Here is an 18,898-nt window from a genome sequence, read left to right as displayed (position 1 = left end):
ACCTGTCATCAAAGCTAAGGGTGAGCCAACACCATATTAAATGCCAGCATTACCAATGCAGGGCACCACAAACTATTGAGTCATTTTCAGCCAGGTGTCCAGATACTATTGATCACATAGTGTATCACATGAGCTCAGTCACAGCTAAAGCAAGTGACATATTTTGGTTCATTGGTACAATACTAGGGAAATGCAATAAGTTTAAAATGGAGACTGCTTAGAAGACACTAATACCACCCATCACAGAATATTGCTCAAGAGTGTGGCACCCATACCAAATTGGACTCTGAATATCTCTTTGACAATATGACGTTAAACACTAATAGCCTCCTCTTCCTCCAAACAGGACTAGCAGTAGATGTTCAACATGTATGGAAAATGGCATCACACACGGTTGCAGGTTTGTTTGACCGTTGTAGTTTAGATACTATATACAAGAAAATTATTTGTTAGTAAAAGGGATTAAATTTAACCAACAAGGGCAAAGTTATAACACTCCAACCTGATGAAATTTGAACACAGGAAATCAGAGTAAACAAAAATAACTGAGTGTATTGAACAGTAACCCCATGACATCCCCCCCCCCCCCCCCCTCCTTTGTCTCAGGCCTCTTTTGCTAATAAACATTATTGAAAAAGTGTTGGTACTGCTTGGGTTAGTGTGCCTGCCTTGGTGGCTTCTACAGCTTTTGCCATTTGCCTGGCTTGTAATTTCTTTTTGGGCTCCATACCTGAAACTCGAGGTTCCAGTTATTGACAAACAGTTGTAGCAGTGGCTGACATCATGTCACAGACTAGAGCCAAGACTCTTGCACACAAATTTCCAAGTGACTAATTCACAATTAATTCAGTTTTGTCACATATTTCCAACTCATTGTAGAAGTAAGATCATGGTATCAGTTAATGACAGGAGGTTCAAAGACCGGAATATGACATAAAATTAAGTACGAGCATTACATATTCCAATTCAATTTTAATAGTTGTAACAGATCATAGTTTTTAACAAATTGCTCTACTTTCATGAATCAATCCAGTATAATGCTATTACCAAATTTAACTTTTATGTTACATGTCGTGAATTAAAGAAGAGCCTTAGCTTAACATTTGTCTTTGTGAAATTGTTGAAAATTGCTCTCAGAACATCAACAATCACGTCACAGTTTATTTTTCTTGTGAAAACAACTGAGCATTTGCTATCAGATAGTGCACAATGTTGCCATATGGTTAGACACAAACTTCCCATATTCACACAAAATAGAATGGTTTTAATAGTAATTCACAGCATTATGAACTACACACAACTCAATGTGTTTCCAGAGACAATGCTTTCACTATCAGGTTGTCAAATTCAGATAATGAGGTTGAAATTACTAAAAATTCCTGCAACAAATTTGCAGAATTTACAAAATAAAGTAGGTTAAAAACATAATGGATAAATTAGAATGGCTTTACTTTCCTCACTACTTAGCACAAATGACAAGTCTCAAAAACTGGTGCTTCTAATTTAACATCTTACCCTCTTTCCGAGCTCAACATCACACTCACCATAGAGGGATGCTGACGCTCTTGTAGCCCTGATGTCAGTCAATAGCGGATACCGAAAGTTGCGATTCCACCCTTCTACATCAGCCATTTGACGACATCCAGATGGTGGACACACCTGGCTCTAGTACATACAATATATGGCGACCACAAAGCCACTCATTACACTCAAGAACAAACATAAATAACACATGAAATTTTTGCTCCAGCAACAAAATGAAACTAATAGGACAACTGCAGGAAAAATGGAGTTTTGGACAACGACAAACTAAGTCAACAACGATAGAAATATTTACTCAAAAGTCAAGCACACAAAATTGTCAACATTCTACACAAACAAAAAATGCAAAATAGACCTATACACTTCCAAAAAAGCTCTCTATACCAGGAAGCCATGCACAACTCAAAAATCCGGTACTGCAAATTTCACTTGACCTACATAGCTAAACAACAGCGTTCACGGCCAGGAATCCAAATATGAAAACAGAGTATCGAAAATTACACTTATCCTATATACCTCACATGAAAAGCCCCCAATACCGGAGCCAAGAAACCCACACGCAACTCCAAAACCAGACTCGATCAGTGGGGTATTTGTAAACTATATGTAACTGGAAAGAGCAGGTATAAAATTTTGCTGGAGAGATATTTGGTGTAGTTGTAGAAAGCATTGTTTTCAGCCAACATTTCTTATTCTGACATCACGTTGCTCTCTTTTTTATTGTTAAATTTTATTAGTTGTTGAGCTTCTTATGTTGACATGTCTTGCTGTTTATTAGTTTCAGATTTTGGAAAAAAGAAAAATATATTTATTCCACTATTTATTGGTAATTTGACAGTATTTACGGTTTATTAAGTTATGTTATCATTCTCAAAGGAGATTATAATAATGAAATTACTTAATTTCAAGCCAAATAAGAACCACTGCCTGTTTTTATTTACCCCTTAAAAATTTACAAAGTGCGGTAATTGGGTACAGAAACAGGATTGTGTTCTTCCATATTAAGTTATGATAAATGCCAAGGACCTAAATTAAAAGGTTTTCAGATTGTAGTTACACTGCAAATGACATGTCAAGGGCTACGCACGATGTTATAAATAAAGTTAACACATTTAGGAAAGCGGAAGCAGCCTTTGGTGTCACAAAATTAATCATGTGCCATTGAATACAAGGGTAAAAATGATATTTTTCTGGCAGTCCAGAATGAAAGAATAAAAAAGACGTTAAATCTGACCGTTCATACAGGATTTATACGATTTCATTCTATCTACTTCTTTAGATCAGACAGTATCACTGGATAAATTAGACCTCGGGCATCGTCAAAATCTTTCTACGTATACTAAAACTATACTGGTCAACTGTTTATTTGCTCATGCAGAAATGGTAATGTGATAAAGAGGAACTTAGGTCATTGCTACAACAATGTGTTAAACAGTACTCCATTTAAATATGGTCAACCTGGTACGGATGGGTATCAGGCCTTTGCAAAATGCAATCCCTGTATTCATCTACAGAAACCTGAGCACTGTCAGAAGTCCCAAAAGAATGCTAGATATCTATTTGTAGTATTACATATGTAAACTAATGCTTTACTTACAGTTGCGATGAGTTTTGGTTTGGCAGTGACCCAACGATGATAAAAGCTCTTGCGGAGGACCGAATATACGTTGTTCTACTGGGCCAGGAATCAACAACTATATTGGCCTGTGTTGTTGCAGATGATACGTGCCACAACTGATCTTTTATACGGGTGGTGCAGTTCAGACTCGATGGACTTTGGGTAATACCTGTCCGGGGACACATGGTTGCTTCGAAAACTGGACGGAGTCTAAGTTTTGTCACTAATTACCCAACCAAAATGCTGTTTTTGTGTTTGTGTGTTCTGTTTATATATGCTGACAATGAGTACATTACTTACCGCATCAGTTTTAATGCTATTTGATAAATTCCTTTCAAACATTGCTTATTTTGAAATGTTTAATAAATTTCTTTGAAAAATTTTAGTATTTGTTGGTTGAGGTAATTGTAACAATGTTTTAATCATTCAGGAAAATGTTCGTAAGTAATAGAGCACTGTTGCTTTAAAGTTAACCCAGCTGGTAAATGCATAATCAGCCCACACTTTGTGAGGTAGCAGTTTCCATTTACCCCTGACCTAATGGGGTAAATGTGAATACAGGGGGTAAATGTAAACTTATAATGATGTCAGTTAAAACCAATAGAACAATGAATCCAAGAACAGATTTCATATTTCAGCCTGTTATATCTCCAAATTAAGTCAGTCGTTTAAATTTATAAAGCCAGTAATTACTTCAAATCATAGTGAAAACTTCTCAACCCTGACCTATATGGCAGTTAAAATAAAGTCTGCAGTGTCAAAAAGCACTACATTAAAATAGTCAAACCCATTATCCATACCTTCACTGTCCTACCGATCTAGAACTAAGTTCACAGTATAACAAACCAAAACTTAATCATATATCTAATATCATAAATGTAGCCTAACGAACAAAATCCATAATACCTAGCAACCACAGTCCGACCACATTTACCAAACACAAACAGGAAAGACCCCAAAATTCACGAGTACTTGCATCATGATCAAATCTGATATACCCAAACAGCTGTAACAACACATATACCATTCACACTGAAATAAAAACAAAATAAAATCACTTCATACAAACAAAAACTAAAAAACAAGACAAAATCGTCCACTAGCAACACAAGCATCTGTTGCTACTTGATTGTAGACAACATATCTTCAACCAAAGCAATGAACACACACCTGCTTATAAATTTGTCTTATCCATTGCTGACAAAAAAGCAAAAACACTATTAAATTTCCGGCCATAAGAAACAGACAGCACTAATAATACCGAATCACCCATAACACACAAAATCAATGTAACTCACTGGCAAACCAGCACAAAGTCTTTCAATGATAACCTCACACACACTCAACTAATAATGTCAAATCATTGGCTGAGATATCTAACAAATAACTTTGAAACATAAACATCCAACCATAGAATGTGGCTCACCACAACAGGCCATCTACTAACATGACATCACTGTGCCATCATGAAGTCACACAACATAACACAGTTGAAGCAGATGGGTGGAATTGCAACTTTCAGTTAATAATAAATAAATATCTATCATTCCAGATAATGCTTTTACACTATGTTTTCGGTTTCATTTTTCTTTTCTGAAAAACCTTACATCCAAAGCTATGCAATATATAATACCAACACCTTACCCGCTTTCTGAACTTAAAATATCGCTCACTATAGATGCGTGCTGGCTCAATTTTTTCAGGCCACGAAGTGGGAAGTTATGGCAAACAAAACCTAAACCAGACATTCTCATTGTGGTCTGAATGGCAGTGGACAGCTTCTGTAGTGTTACACTACGAAATAACATGTAAGTAGTGTGTTCATGACTGGTACTGAGTAATGTATGAGCAGTATGGCACAAGTGTTATTACTTAACTTTCTTGCAAAGCAGTGCTGTACTCTAAGGGAGAACCACATGACGTCATGCTGTTTTAAGGAGAACCGTCTTGCATTTGTGAAGGTGGATTCTGTCATTTCCTGAAATTACTTCCACATAAATGGCAGGACGGTGGACAACTACCTCTCAAACCCTTGTCAAACTACAGCTGTAAGTCCGTACACACCTGTTTATATGGATTATGTTATTTTTGATGTTCCTAAATTGTATTACTATGCCATATCCACTATCCTTGCAACAGTGGTACAAAGATTAATAGAGGCAATGGAAGCAACCGATTCTACGTGTCTGCTTTGATCCGTAACATAAAGGTGTTGTGGTGTGTGACATCACTACTGTGTGGAGTTTCTGAGTTGGTTGTGTTTGTAGATGTCGCACTGTTTTGTTTGATGGTGCCCTCTGCTGGTGGATGTGCTGAGTTTAACATGTGGTATTGGAGTCATTTAAGTTTTGACTGTCATTGTGCTAATTTGGTTTTGAGTTTAGGTAGTTGGTGCAGTAACATGGGTTCTCTAAGTTGATTCCATTGAGTTGAATTCAGGCTTTTTTTATGTATGTGTTTGGTGTTTATGTTACTTCTCATTAGTTCGGTGTTCGTTGTGTGGAAATAAATATATTTTTAAATAGCTTTTTACTTAGAAATGGATATAGCAATGATGTTCGTGAGTGGGTGTTTTAGGAGACTTTTTAGCTCTGTGCGTGTTTCTGGGAGGGGGGGGGGGGGGGGGGGGGCATGTGTGTGTCCATGTGTGCACATGCTGTGGCAACCTAGGTGGTATTGCCGGAGGCTTTTGTTGGCAAATAATTTTTGTTTCAGTTTTACTCTATAGTTATTCTGCTGTTTTGTCTGTTGTATTTTTATGCTAGGTCAGTTCTGTTTCAATTCATGTTGTGGGTATGGAGCATTTGGGTTTTTTGAGTTGGTGAGATTTTGGTTCCACTTTTTGGTGTTGTAGGTGTTAGTTTTTTTGGTATCTGTAGCTGCAGCTGAGCTATATAGGTCAAGGGATATTTCAGATTCCACTTTTCACCATTGTAGATATTGTTTTTTTGGGTCACCAGAAGCGTCGGCTTTGACACGTGACATAAATCTGCTGTGGTGCGCAACGTCATGATGGCGCGAAGTTCAGTTGACGAGTGTCGCGTGTTTGTAAATGTCTTGTTGTGCTGTCGGTGGTACTCTCTGGTGGCGTGCCTGTAGGTTGTGGGTAAGGTACTGTTGTTGGTTTAGTGTGCGCTTACTATGTGTTTGTAGGTGGCATGTCATTGCAGTTCGGTGGTGCTCTCTAGTGGAGTTTGTGGGTTGTGTGATGAGTGTCGTACTGGGTTCATTTGAGTTCCTAACGTTGACGGCAGTTGTGGTTGTAAGTGAAGAATAGTAGTATACCGTGCAGTGAGTTGATGGTATAATTTTTGGTTTTTTTCTGTGGTAACGTAGTGTAGTATGTGGTTTGTCGTGTTTGTGATTACTTTTTTTTTTGTCACCACCAATTAATTGAACAGATTTCGGCTGTGGGGAATTATGGGTGACACTACTATGTCGCTCATCAATTTTTTGCAGCTGTTTGGATTACTGGCCAAGCTGGTGAAGTGTTCTGTATGTGGCGAGTATATGAGGGGGGACCCAAAAGTAACCAGAATTGTAATGCTGCACATCGTGTACTTGTAGTAGCAGATTGTGCAGCCAGAGGGTTGTTGTAAGAGCTCTGCTGAGTCAGTCTGATATGCAGCGTCACCCGACAGTGAGAAGTGTGGTTTATTTGGCAGTTCTTTGAGTGTGCGTACAGTGCAGACGTGACATGACAAACGGCTAGTCCTTACGAACAACGTGCAACAGTGTAGTTTTAATTCTTGCTCGGCAAGAACGCAGCAGAAACTGTTGTGATGGTTCAGATAGCCTACAAAGACCACACTCTTAGTAAAACGCAAGTGTACAAATGGTTTTCTTGGTTTAAAAACGGAGAAATGGTGGTTGAAGATCAGCCCCATTCCGGTCGACCTTCAACTGCTCGAAGCGAAGACAACATCGTCAAAATCCGTGATCTCATCAGTGAAAATCGACGCAGGACAATTGACCAACTCAAGAACTTGTCCAGGTTGTCCTGGAGCTCAATTCAGCGAATCTTAACCATCAATTTGGGGATGCGAAGAGTGGCAGCAAAATTCGTGCTGAAGCTTCTTACCGGAGATCAAAGGGATCATCGCATTCGAGCCTGTCTTGAAATGAACGACACGTTCAGAGATGATCCATATTTTTTCAACAACATCATTACAGGTGATGAGTCATGGTGCTATGGGTACGATCAAAAAGTACACAAGAGTCATCACAATGGAAGTCACCCGGCTCACCTCGACAAAAAAGAGCTCGACAAGTGAAATTGAAAGTGAAAATTATGTTGGTTTTTTTTTTTTTTTTTTTTTTTTTTTTTTTATGGATCGTACACTCTGAATTTGTCTCTGAAAACCAGGCAATAAACCAACAATTCTATTTGGAGGTTATTAAATGGCTTTGTATAAGTGTGTCGCAAAAACGTCCGGCTTTGTAAGATTCTGGCGTGTGGTTCCTGCATCACGACAACGCTCCCACGCACACAGCTCTCAGCGTTCACCAGTTTTTGGCCTCAACGAAGACAACTACCCTGATCCAAGCGCCCTATTCGCTGGATTAAGCACCCTCGGACTTCTTCCTATTCCCGAGGATGAAAAGAGGCTTGAGAAGGAAGCGTTTTGCGGATGTGGAAGATGTAAAACGCAATGCCTTGAAAGTGCTAGCAGGTATCAAAGAGGACGAATTTAAAAGGTTCTTCGAACACCCGAATGAACGTTTGGACAAGTGTATTAATGCTAATGGAGAGTACTTCGAAGGAGATTAAGTTTGTATTTGAAAACAATAAAGTATATGCTTTCTAGAAAGAAATTCCCGTTATTTTTGGGCCCCCCCTCGTATTAAGTTAACAAAAGTTCCGGCGTCTCAGACCAGGGACGGCTAAATGTGGAGGTGCCAGCGTGACAACATTTGGCACTCCATTCGCTGGGGTACCCGGTTCGAGAAGTCTAGGTTGGGCATGCGTGAAATTGTGTTGATGCGTTAACATTTTTCTTATCAGTCCTCACACAGCGAGCACGATGTGGGCGAGAGTGAGCGAACGGTCCTTGATTGGTATTCTTTTTGTTGGGAGGTCTGTTCAGAATACATTAAATACAGTGGTAAGTTGGGTGGGCCTGGAGTAAAGGTTGAGATTGACGAGTCACAGTTTTGTAGGAGGAAGTATGGGAGGGGTAAGCCCGTGGTTCGTTTATGGATGTAGGGTGCTGTGGTGTCGGGGTCTGGTTCTTCTCAGTGTGTGTTTAGGGTTGAGGAAAATCGTACAAAGAGGGAGTTAGTGGGGTTGATTCAAGATTACGTAGAACACGGGAGTACGGTAGTTTCTGATGGGTTTGAGCCTTATAGTGGGTTGGGTCGGGATGGTTACCATCATTTAGTTGTTAATCACAATGTAGAGTTCAAGAATTATGAGAGTGGGGGCTGTACAAATACTATATCTGTAATAGGGAGGGGAAAGAGGTGCTCTTCTAACCTTCAGGTTCATTTAGATGAGTACTGTTGGCGGAAGTGTGTCCCTGAGGGGTACTGTATTTTTAGAGCTGTTAGTGAGATGTACAGGCCCAGGGTTGTGGGTTAGTGAGGTTAGTGGGGGGGGGGGGGGGGGGGGGAGTTGGTGAGGTTAGGGGACGAAGGTGAGTGGGGGATGGTTGTGGATTTTTGCTTTTGTTGTGCAGGATTCGTTTTGCTGTAGATTTTTTTAGTTGTAAGCTGTTTTTTATGGGTTAGTGTTTGTTTCATTGGTTTTGATTTTTTTGGGGTGGGGGGCGGGGGGGGGGGTTTGGGAGTTGGGAAGTTTGTTTGGTTGTCATTTATTCTGTTGGTGAGTGTGTGAGAGGGGGGGGGGGGGAGGGTCTGATCTAGTAGGCAGTGCCAGAGCTTTCATGTGGTGAGTTTTTGTTTCTTTTTCATGTTTTTATCTGCTAAATGCACAATAATCCTTTTGGTCTATCTATGGTTAACATAGTCATTTGGCTTGCTTCTTTAGGTTTGTTTTCAAGAACATTATCAATAACATTGGATTAAGTTCACTGTGTGCAGCTACTGACTGTACTGTGTTAAGTTCCTAGTCAGTGCCTTCTAATGACAAAAAGACGGTGGGATCATTTCTCATTTCATTCATTAGTTACACAAAGAAAGTCGAATGGAGGATGTAAGTAAGAGTGAGGCACACCCAAACCTGTCGAAGCTCTCACAATGAGCTATCAAAGTTAGGAATTTATGACAGCTCCTTATGTATCAGTGCCACTTAGATCTCAAAGAAAATATCAAGCTAATTACAGACTGCACAGTGGTGTTTAAACAGGCATTCTTATCACATTGCACATGTGAATGGATTGGGATAAACTCTAGTAGCAGATACGATGGGAAGTACCCTATGCCATGCACTCATGGTTTGTAGAGTACGAATGCAGACTTCCATGGCATATTATACGGACACAAGAGCTCCAGGCTTTCAGGTGAGTGACAATGCTGAAACACTCAGGCATTTCAGAACTGCATTCTGGCGAACACGATACAGCATGGTAGGCTATTTCAGTAGACCTATTTCCAAAAGTCTAGAAAGCTAACAGTTTTTCATGTGAACTATAACATTTTCTCTATTAAAGTATATAGAATTAACAGACGAAGTGACTGCAGAGTGGAAGGTGTATTTGAATGCCACGCAAGTGAGGAACAAATGATAGTTAATAATCCAAGTCAAACTGATGTCTTGACTAATAAAAAGTTGTGAGTTAGGTGGCATCCCATGTCCTGATACGCTACACAAGTCCAGTTACTGATTTAACATACTTCATCTAGGAGAATGGCTGAAGTAGTGATGGTAATGTACTGTATGTAGGATTCGGTATTTAAAACAACTATATACTTCGAAACATTCCAGTGTATTAAGCTATCAACAGAAGATATGCATGAACTACTTAATATCTTTCAGAAATGTGCAGCTCCTTTCTCAAAGGAAGGTCTACTTTGTAATTTACTCAGCTAAACTGAGATGGCATATATGTGAATAGGATTTAGCAGTATTGAGCTAGAGCGATGGATGAATGAAAGAAAGAAAAGCATTGGGGTCCATTCTCACCTCGTCAACCGGCGAGAAAGAGTTCAGAGGTTCTTCCTTCATAGCAATACTAGAAAGTGGCACATCGGCCGACGATCGGAATTCTCGGGCATCAAGTTCTTGGAGTCGGTTCGTGTTCCCAGGCACTGCTGGTAAACAACAGAGGGTCGAAAAAACCGCACATACAGCAATACGAACACACACATTAATTAGGCTGATATGATTAATCACTCTTGGATTCACATCAGTTCACATAACTGCAGTAACTACGAATTACCAGTAGACGTGTAAAAATCACAATTTAATTTTGAATTTTACCGAGCACAGCCATACGCGCATCTAAGCCATAAAATATTGTCAAACAAACGATAGGCTTACCATTTTCTACACGTCTGCGTCTGTTGTGAAGCACTTGCTGAAGTTTCGCACCATTGAATATGTTATTGCAGTATATACTTTAACCTACACCTAGCCCACGCACAAACAACTAGCGACAACGGCCCACCAGCACGAGACATAAACAAAACTCCACTCGTTTCGATTAATTTGCAAAACTCATCACTGTTAAGCTACGTTCAACTGTTCTCTCCTTGGTTACGCCTACGCATTGGGAATCAAAACAAACATAGCCAACGTCTGAAGCGAATAAACATGGTCAGTAATATGAATAGAGACGTCATTGTTTAATGTTTTTCTATGACGCACGACACAACGCTTGTTGCTTAATCGTTTGGCTTTTCTGAGATTGGCAACGCATCTTGGTTTGTTTTTTTTCCGCTGTGCCACTAACTAAATAGATATTGTAATGGCGAGCGAAAATTAAAATTTTGTAGCCACCACTGGGCTGTATGGGTCCGTAAATATTTGATAATATAATGGATTTAACCTTGCCATTAACTAATTTCTTCGTGTACAGGTACTCAGTCTCAATCTATCGTCTAAATCAGTGGTCGCCAAACTGTTTTCCTTTAGAGACTGTCGCAAGCTGGGTGTGTTGTACTTGCGACCTCGTTATCGTGTTCATGTTCGCAGTGAGAATAAGATACGCAAGACGTATAATTCTGTCCAACACTTTATTTAGTCAAGAAGTTATTTTTAGCTTTATTTAGACAAGAAGTTATATTTAGTTTACATAACAGCAGGAAAAACATTACGAAACATTTCCAGTGCCACGAATATTGCCACCTTTTTGATAACTAAGTGAGGAAACAGTAACAGTAAAAAAGTGAAAACAAGTTATTACATTCATGGAACCTAAAAATTCAAACCATATTATTAAATTCATGTAGCGCGCCCTGTAGCAAGGATAAAGTAGAGAGCTTGTATAGGGAGAGAGTGGCCAACCGGACGATACGGCGGCCATTTTTCTGCCAAACTGCGGGCGGGACTTTTGAATGGCCAGTATTGGAGTACACACTCACCGAATCAAAAGCACAAGACAATATGGCGAAACCATTCGTTAAATGCCTTTCTTTACAGCTAAAATATACTCATAGTAACCTACTACGTACAGCGCAGGAAAATTGGATACAGTGGCTGTAAAAATTATTCGTTACTTGCATTTATCTCCTTTAAAGTTAGTTTACTAGACATATTGCAATGAAAGTAACGTAAATAAAAAAATTATAGTGTATAGCATTTGTTTTGTATCGGAAGTGCATAACGCTAAAGATCTAACGTACCTGTATTCCGTCAGTTGAATGAAAGTCGTAAGCAGTTTACTTGTGACGTGCAAAAAGTGGCGTCTTCAAACTTTTTGCATGTCACATGTAAATAGATACTGAATACCTCTCGTAGATAACAAACGAAAAAGATTACAAAAATCGGGTAATGTTAAATGTAGGCTAGTGAAATAACGACCAAATATAACAAGAAAACTTCCTCACAGTAAGTAGGCCTATTTAAAAACTGTCTTGAAGAGTACCTACAATTATTTGCTACGAATAATTTTTCAGCAAACACGACAACTGCAGAAAACGTGCTTACAACTTTCCTGCGTCAACAGCCAGGCAATAATACTGAAACTAAAACAATGCCTGGTGTTCTGATTCGGAACGAACTAAAGTTTGTCGCTATAAAGTCGAACGAGCATGGTACAACAATTACAGGAACTTTCCGTTTCCTGCAAGGACTGTCAGATATTGGCTTCAGAAAAGCTTGTGATGCTACCAGCATGCACGAACTGTTAAAGAAATAAGAGCTTAAAAATGCAGTAAATTGTAATAGGCCTACCTGATTTGCGTGACTAAAAATATTTAAAAAAACTGACACCTTAAAATCAGAGTTCTCTGAGCAACTCGTATTTAAGATCGCAAACGCTAATTACGTACTAAAACGTTATACAACTAAATCGAACATGCATGCACAACGCATAACAAGTCTCTCAATGATTCAAATACCTTTTAATCGTTTCCAAAAGTCCTCTGAACTCCAGTTCAACCCAAAAGCACGGCGAACATATGAAGCGCGAGGGACGTTTGACAGAAAAATGGCGCCAAAGCTAATCAACCAATCACGGGCAACTTCACCTATGGCCACTCTCTCTGTATACAGGCTCTCTAGGATACAGCGTTCCTGGCGGTAAGCGCTCGAACCCTGTTGACATGCCCCAGTCGATCAACTGATAAACTGACATCTGTTTCGGATGACGCCCGATTTCGATACAATAGCCTCCTTCGGGAAAGCGGAGCGCTGTGTTGGATTATGCTGGAAGTGACATCCCTGAAGCGTGCCGGGAAGTGTAGCCGACCTCCCGTTTGCGTTTGAACCGGTGATGGCACCGGTGGAGGTTGCTGGGTGGCGGGCGGAGGTTTCGCCTAGTTGCGTTGCAGATGTGAATGTGAAGAGTCTAGTAGGACAAACTCTAGCAGTGGAAACAGTATTCATCTTACCACTGTCGATGATATCAGATGTTTTGTCACTTCTACTGACGAAACGATGTGGACCATTATATGGCGGTGTGAGTGGCAGGGTGATGCCCTCTACTTACTATGATCGTAATTCACGGGGTACGAATGTTTACGATGTACCATGGCGCTATGCTTGTCGCGGTCGGTTCTATGTCAGCCTTCCGCTGAGGTGGGTGACAAATACCGGTGAACTGACATCGTTCAGTGAAACTGCGTGTGGATCCACAAACTCACCTGGAAGCTGTAGAACTTCTCCATATACCAGTTCTGTCTGTGAGGCGTCTAGATCCGGTTTATACATGTTACATAGGCCGAGCAAAACCAGTGGCAATGCGAAGGTCCAGTGTGATTCGTGGCACATTAAGGCAGCTTTAAGCAATCGATGCCAACGTTCAATCATGCCGTTACTGGCAGGATGGTAACTTGTTGTTGTCTGATGCACTGTGCCGCAAACTTTACTTACCAGGAAAGTAGTTGGGGTCGAACAAACACAAATACACCAAAATCGTGTGAGAAATAATGTAAAGGTCTCTCATTGCACTAGTGATACTCCCGCATCTGCAAAACTCTGCAGTCGTCCGTTAGAGGCCTCTGCGTATGCCGAGCCGCATTGCACACTGACCTGCCGGTACGCCAGTAGGGACGGTGCAGTGTGCCTCTGAAGTTGCGTTTTGTCACATTATTTGTGTGTTGAAGCGTCAGATGGCTCGGCGATTGGTAATCAATTTTGCTAAAGTATTGCAATTGGCTGAGATGAAGTTACGAAGAACCCTTCTTCGTGAAGATGGTATTGGTGTAGAAGACGAATCATTCGCATGTTTTCTGGTATCTATTATAGTGCAGAAGCATGAGCATAAGTTAGAAACAGATACGGTTGTAACACTAACAAACAATGATGATGATAGGGATGATAATGACGAACAACTCGTTGTGGGAAGAGGCGATGGAAGCAATGACAGTGAATACCGACCGTCTCCCAAGAAGAAGATTAAAGTTGCAAGTATCATCATGGTGTTTGATGACAACACACTGGAGAACATGTACGATGATTATTACGTAAGAGGTTTCGAAACATACGGCAAGCTTCTGAAAAGATACCCTAAATCGAAGTCTAAAAGCAATATCGAAAACATACTGGATTACGTGGCAAAGAAAAGAGAAGAAAATCCAGTTTTCAAAGGAAATCGTACACTGCTGTTCAAGACCACCGAGGAGTGTGTAATGGCGAATTCGATGAAGCGCGAGAATCCGGTTCCACTGTTCATTATTGGCATTTACAACATTGGGCATTGCATGTGGCCAGAAATCTCGGGTGTACAAACTTTACAGCTTCACTAGGATTTATTGTTGTTGTTGTTCTGGTCTTCAGTCCTGAGACTGGTTTGATGCAGCTCTCCATGCTACTCTATCCTGTGCAAGCTTCTTCATCTCCCAGTACTTGCTGCAACCTACATCCTTCTGAATCTGCTTAGTGTATTCATCTCTTCATCTCTTGATTTTTACCCTCCACACTGCCCTCCAATGCTAAATTTGTGATTCCTTGATGCCTCAAAACATGTCCTACCAAACGGTCCCTTCTTTTTGTCAAGTTGTGCCACAAACTCCTCTTCTCCCCAATTATATTCAATACCTCCTCATTAGTTATGTGATCTACCCATCTAATCTTCAGCATTCTTCTGTAGCACCACATTTCGAAAGCTTCTATTCTCTTCTTGTCCAAACTATTTATTGTCCATGTTTCACTTCCATACATGGCTACACTCCATACAAATACTTTCAGAAACGACTTCCTGACCATTAAATCTATACTCGATGTTAACAAGTTTATCTTCTTCAGAAACGCTTTCCTTGCCATTGCCAGTCTACATTTTATATCCTCTCTACTTCGACCATCATCAGTTATTTTGCTCCCCAAATAGCAAAACTCCTTTACTACTTTCAATGTCTCATTTCCTAATCTAATTCCCTGAGCATCATCCGATTTAATTTGACTACATTCCATTATCCTCGTTTTGCTTTTGTTGATGTTCATCTTATATCCTCCTTTTAAGAAACTGTCCATTCCGTTCAACTGCTCTTCCAAGTCCTTTGCTGTCTCTGACAGAATTACAATGTCATCGGTGAACCTCAAAGTTTTTATTTCTTCTCCATGGATTTTAATACCTACTCCGAATTTTTCTTTTGTTTCCTTTGCTGCTTGCTCAATATACAGATTGAATAACATCGGGGAGAGGCTACAACCCTGTCTCACTCCCTTCCCAACCACTGCTTCCCTTTCATGTCCCTCGACTCTTATAACTGCCATCTGGTTTCTGTACAAACTGTAATTTGAAAAAGGAGTTTAGGATAACATCACGCCGTATCACTATGCTCCAAGCACGAAAAGATAAGGATGACGAAGAAGAGCTGATTGAAAGAGTTCAAACGTTTGTTGCTGACGTCAATGAGCATATCACGAGAGAAAACATCGATATTAGTTCCGTATGGAACTGTGATCAGAGTCCTTTCAACTATGAACTTTCTTGTGACAGAACACTATCCATGAAATGGGAGAGAATCACCGTCGCGATGTTGCAATCAGTTAGCATAGTTACACAATCGATGTTGCTATATCAATGGACGGACGATTGGCAGACAAACTCTATATTTGCTTCCAAGAATCCAGTGGAAAGTTTGGACCCCGCGTGTCAAGGGAAATACAAACGCGGTGCCCTCCAAATGTCGTCGTCGATGCAAATGTGAGTGGGAAGATGACGAAACAACATCTGAAGACGTGTTTTCTGTCAGTTTTGAATCCACATTTGTCGAGAATGTCATTATTACTTTGTGACTCCTGGTCTGGACATAAGGATGAACGAGTACTGCTGGAAGCATCTGGCGGAAAACACGTAGATTTAAAAAGCATTCCGCCTAAAACTACACAATATGCACAACATATGTTTATTTCTTCAGGCAATATAAAATATATGCCAAGGGAATAACAGACTTCATTAAACTACGTTCCAGTAATATGCAGCCGAAATTGCACGGCAGATTCTTTATCACGAATATGCATTCTGTCATTTACAATCATTAATCTGCGGGCGTACACAGACCAATGCTTTGTTACGTGTGGCGGAACGCTGGCTACGATACTGGTGAACCAGTGAATAACTTCAAAAGTGTCACTGACATGGCGTTCAACACTGATATCATAGAATGTGCGTTTTGCAGTCATTCGTATGGCTCGCATTTACATTTATAGTTAAGATTGCAGCATTGCGTATGGCGTCTACAATTACATGTACAGTGATATCTAGAGCATGACCGCAGAGTTTTGCAGAAACACGACACCCACCAGCACATTCAGGGGTACATAATGGTCCTGTAACCAAACGTTCATACAGACCTGTTTGTTCGAGCCCAAGTACTTTCCTGGTTAGTTGGGCAAATAGATCAGATTCGAACTGCCGTCTTCTGTCCGTGGTTATATGAAGCGGACAACCAAAACGGACGATCGAGTGTGGGACAAATGTAGTGGCTAGCGTCTTAGTAGAAACGTTATATACCCGGAATGGCTTTTTGCCGGCGTGTGAATCGATCTCTTATTGTCAGTAGGTAATGTTGTGCTTCTGAAGGGGCAGCAGACCTGCGCATCAATATGAATATGTGGAAATCGTGCTGTTGTGTCTGGAAATTTGCCCACTGGCGCAGAAACATGGCGAGAAAACTTGCTGCATTGGCACTGCACGCATGCCAAAGCCCATGTGTGACAGTCTTTTTTTATCAAGGCCTCACAAAAGGGCTAGTTATTAGTCTAATTCTTGCCTTCACGCCTGGGTGACATAAATTATGTAGACTTTCGAAGACTTGCTTGTGTAGCATCTACATCTACATCTCCATCCATACTCCGCAAGCCACCTGACGGTGTGTAGCGGAGGGTACCTCGAGTACCTCTATCGGTTCTCCCTTCTATTCCAGTCTTGTATTGTTCGTGGAAAGAAGGATTGTCGGTATGTGTCTGTGTGGGCTCTAATCTCTCTGATTTTATCCTCATGGTCTCTTTGCGAGATATATGTAGGAGGGAGCAATATACTGCTTGACTCCTCGGTGAAGATATGTTCTTGAAACTTCAACAAAAGCCCGTACCTAGCTACTGAGCGTCTCTCCTGATAAAGGATATTTCTTTCTATGTATTCGCAGCACATTACACTTGTCTACATTGAGATTCAATTGCCATTCCCTGCACCATGCGTCAATTCGCTGCAGATCCTCCTGCATTTCAGAACAATTTTCCATAGTTACAACCTCTCGATATACCACAGCATCATCTGCAAACGGCTCAGTGAACGTCCGATGTCATCCACAAGGTCATTTATGTATATTGTGAAAAGCAGCTGTCCTACGACACTCCCCTGCGGCACACCTTAAATCACTCTTACTTCACAAGACTTCTCTCCATTAAGAATGACATGCTCCGTTCTGTTATCTAGGAACTCCTCAATCCAATCACACAATTGGTCTGATACTCCATATGCTCTTACTTTGTTCATTAAACCACTGTGGGGAACTGCATCGAACGCCTTGCGGAAGACAAGAAACACGGTATCTACCTGTGAACCCGTATCTATGGCCCTCTGAGTCTCGTGGACGAATAGTGTGAGCTGCGTTTCACACGATTGTCTTTTTCGAAACCCATGCTGATTCCTACAGAGTAGATTTCTAGTCTCCAGAAAAGTCATTATACTCGAACATAGTACGTGTTCCAAAATTCTACAACAGATAAACGTTGGAGACATAGGTCTACAGTTCTGCACATCTGTTTGAATTATTAGCGGTTTGTGAGTCCATTAAAAGCTAGAGTTTTTGTCATTTTTACAGACCATAAACCCCTCACCTATACCTTTCGGGACCATGGGAACGAACGTACGATTTTTCCCAGTTGAAAGTCACAATATATCTTTGCGTTTGTAACTAGAACGTCGATTGGCTGAATTTGAAGGCCTGTCGTGGCATTTTGTAAACAATCTCGAAGTTCCAGATCAGGCTCCTGTGCTCGGGCTAGCTGTGTGAAGTCTACTGTCTTCGTGATATTGCTCACCTGGGATAGACAGTCTGCAACGACATTGTCAATTCTCGATATATGCCATACATCAGTAGTGAATTGTTCGATGACATTTGTCATTATTTTGCCGAGAGGCACAGGTGAAGGGTTTCATCATCATCATCAGCCAATTCAATCATTAAATGATGTGGCCTCTTTGAGTCGTGGATTCAGGTAGGCTTTCAGCAGTCTTCTCCAAGTGGGATGGTCTTGGGCAGTTATCTGCCAGGTGTTACCAGCAATCTTCTTGATGTTTTTGTCCCATCTGTCTGGTGGTCTTCCGCTAGGCCTCCAATGCTCTCTCAGACTCCACTCCAGTACTAGCTTCGTCCATCTGTTGTCTTTTCTTCTTGCGACGTGGCCAGCCCACTGCCATTTCGAGGAACCTATTGTCTCTAAGATGTCATTAACTTTAGTCACAGACCGGATGTCATCTGCCCTATTCCTATTCTTTCTTGTATAGCCCAGCATTGATCTCTCCCTGGCTCTCTGTGCTGTCCTAAGTTTCCCTTTTGTAAATGAGTTCGGTGTCCACGTCTCGCACCCATACGTCATCACAGGAAGAATGCATTGATCAAATACTGCTCTCTTCAGATTTACTGGCATTTTTGATCTCAATACTGCTGAAATCTACCCAAATGCTTGCTAGTCAAGCTTGATGCATCGATAGATTTCTGGTCTTA

At 40.7% G+C, this 18,898-nt stretch overlaps 1 protein-coding gene across 3 annotated transcripts in view; it reads right to left on the bottom strand.

The window, feature by feature from the left end:
* LOC126295428 (zinc finger protein 317-like) overlaps positions 1-10,921 on the bottom strand; it is a 54,121-nt gene extending 43,200 nt beyond the window's left edge. Inside the window, exons 1-2 of one of the 3 annotated variants that reach the window (XM_049987912.1) lie at positions 10,602-10,921; positions 10,245-10,369 (exon numbers count right to left, since the gene is read on the bottom strand). In XM_049987912.1, coding sequence (XP_049843869.1) covers positions 10,245-10,286 — 42 coding nt within the window. In that variant the 5' untranslated portion in view covers positions 10,287-10,369; positions 10,602-10,921. Of the gene's footprint in view, positions 1-10,244; positions 10,370-10,541 lie in introns of all 3 variants that reach the window. The other 2 variants (XM_049987911.1, XM_049987913.1) reach the window with 2 other exon arrangements.
* Between the last annotated feature and the right edge of the window lie 7,977 nt (positions 10,922-18,898).

Source organism: Schistocerca gregaria, chromosome 11 (assembly GCF_023897955.1).
Source record: "Schistocerca gregaria isolate iqSchGreg1 chromosome 11, iqSchGreg1.2, whole genome shotgun sequence".
Lineage (NCBI taxonomy): Eukaryota > Metazoa > Arthropoda > Insecta > Orthoptera > Acrididae > Schistocerca > Schistocerca gregaria.
Note: the sequence above shows the minus strand (reverse complement) of the source record. Positions and strands in the feature narration are given on the sequence as shown.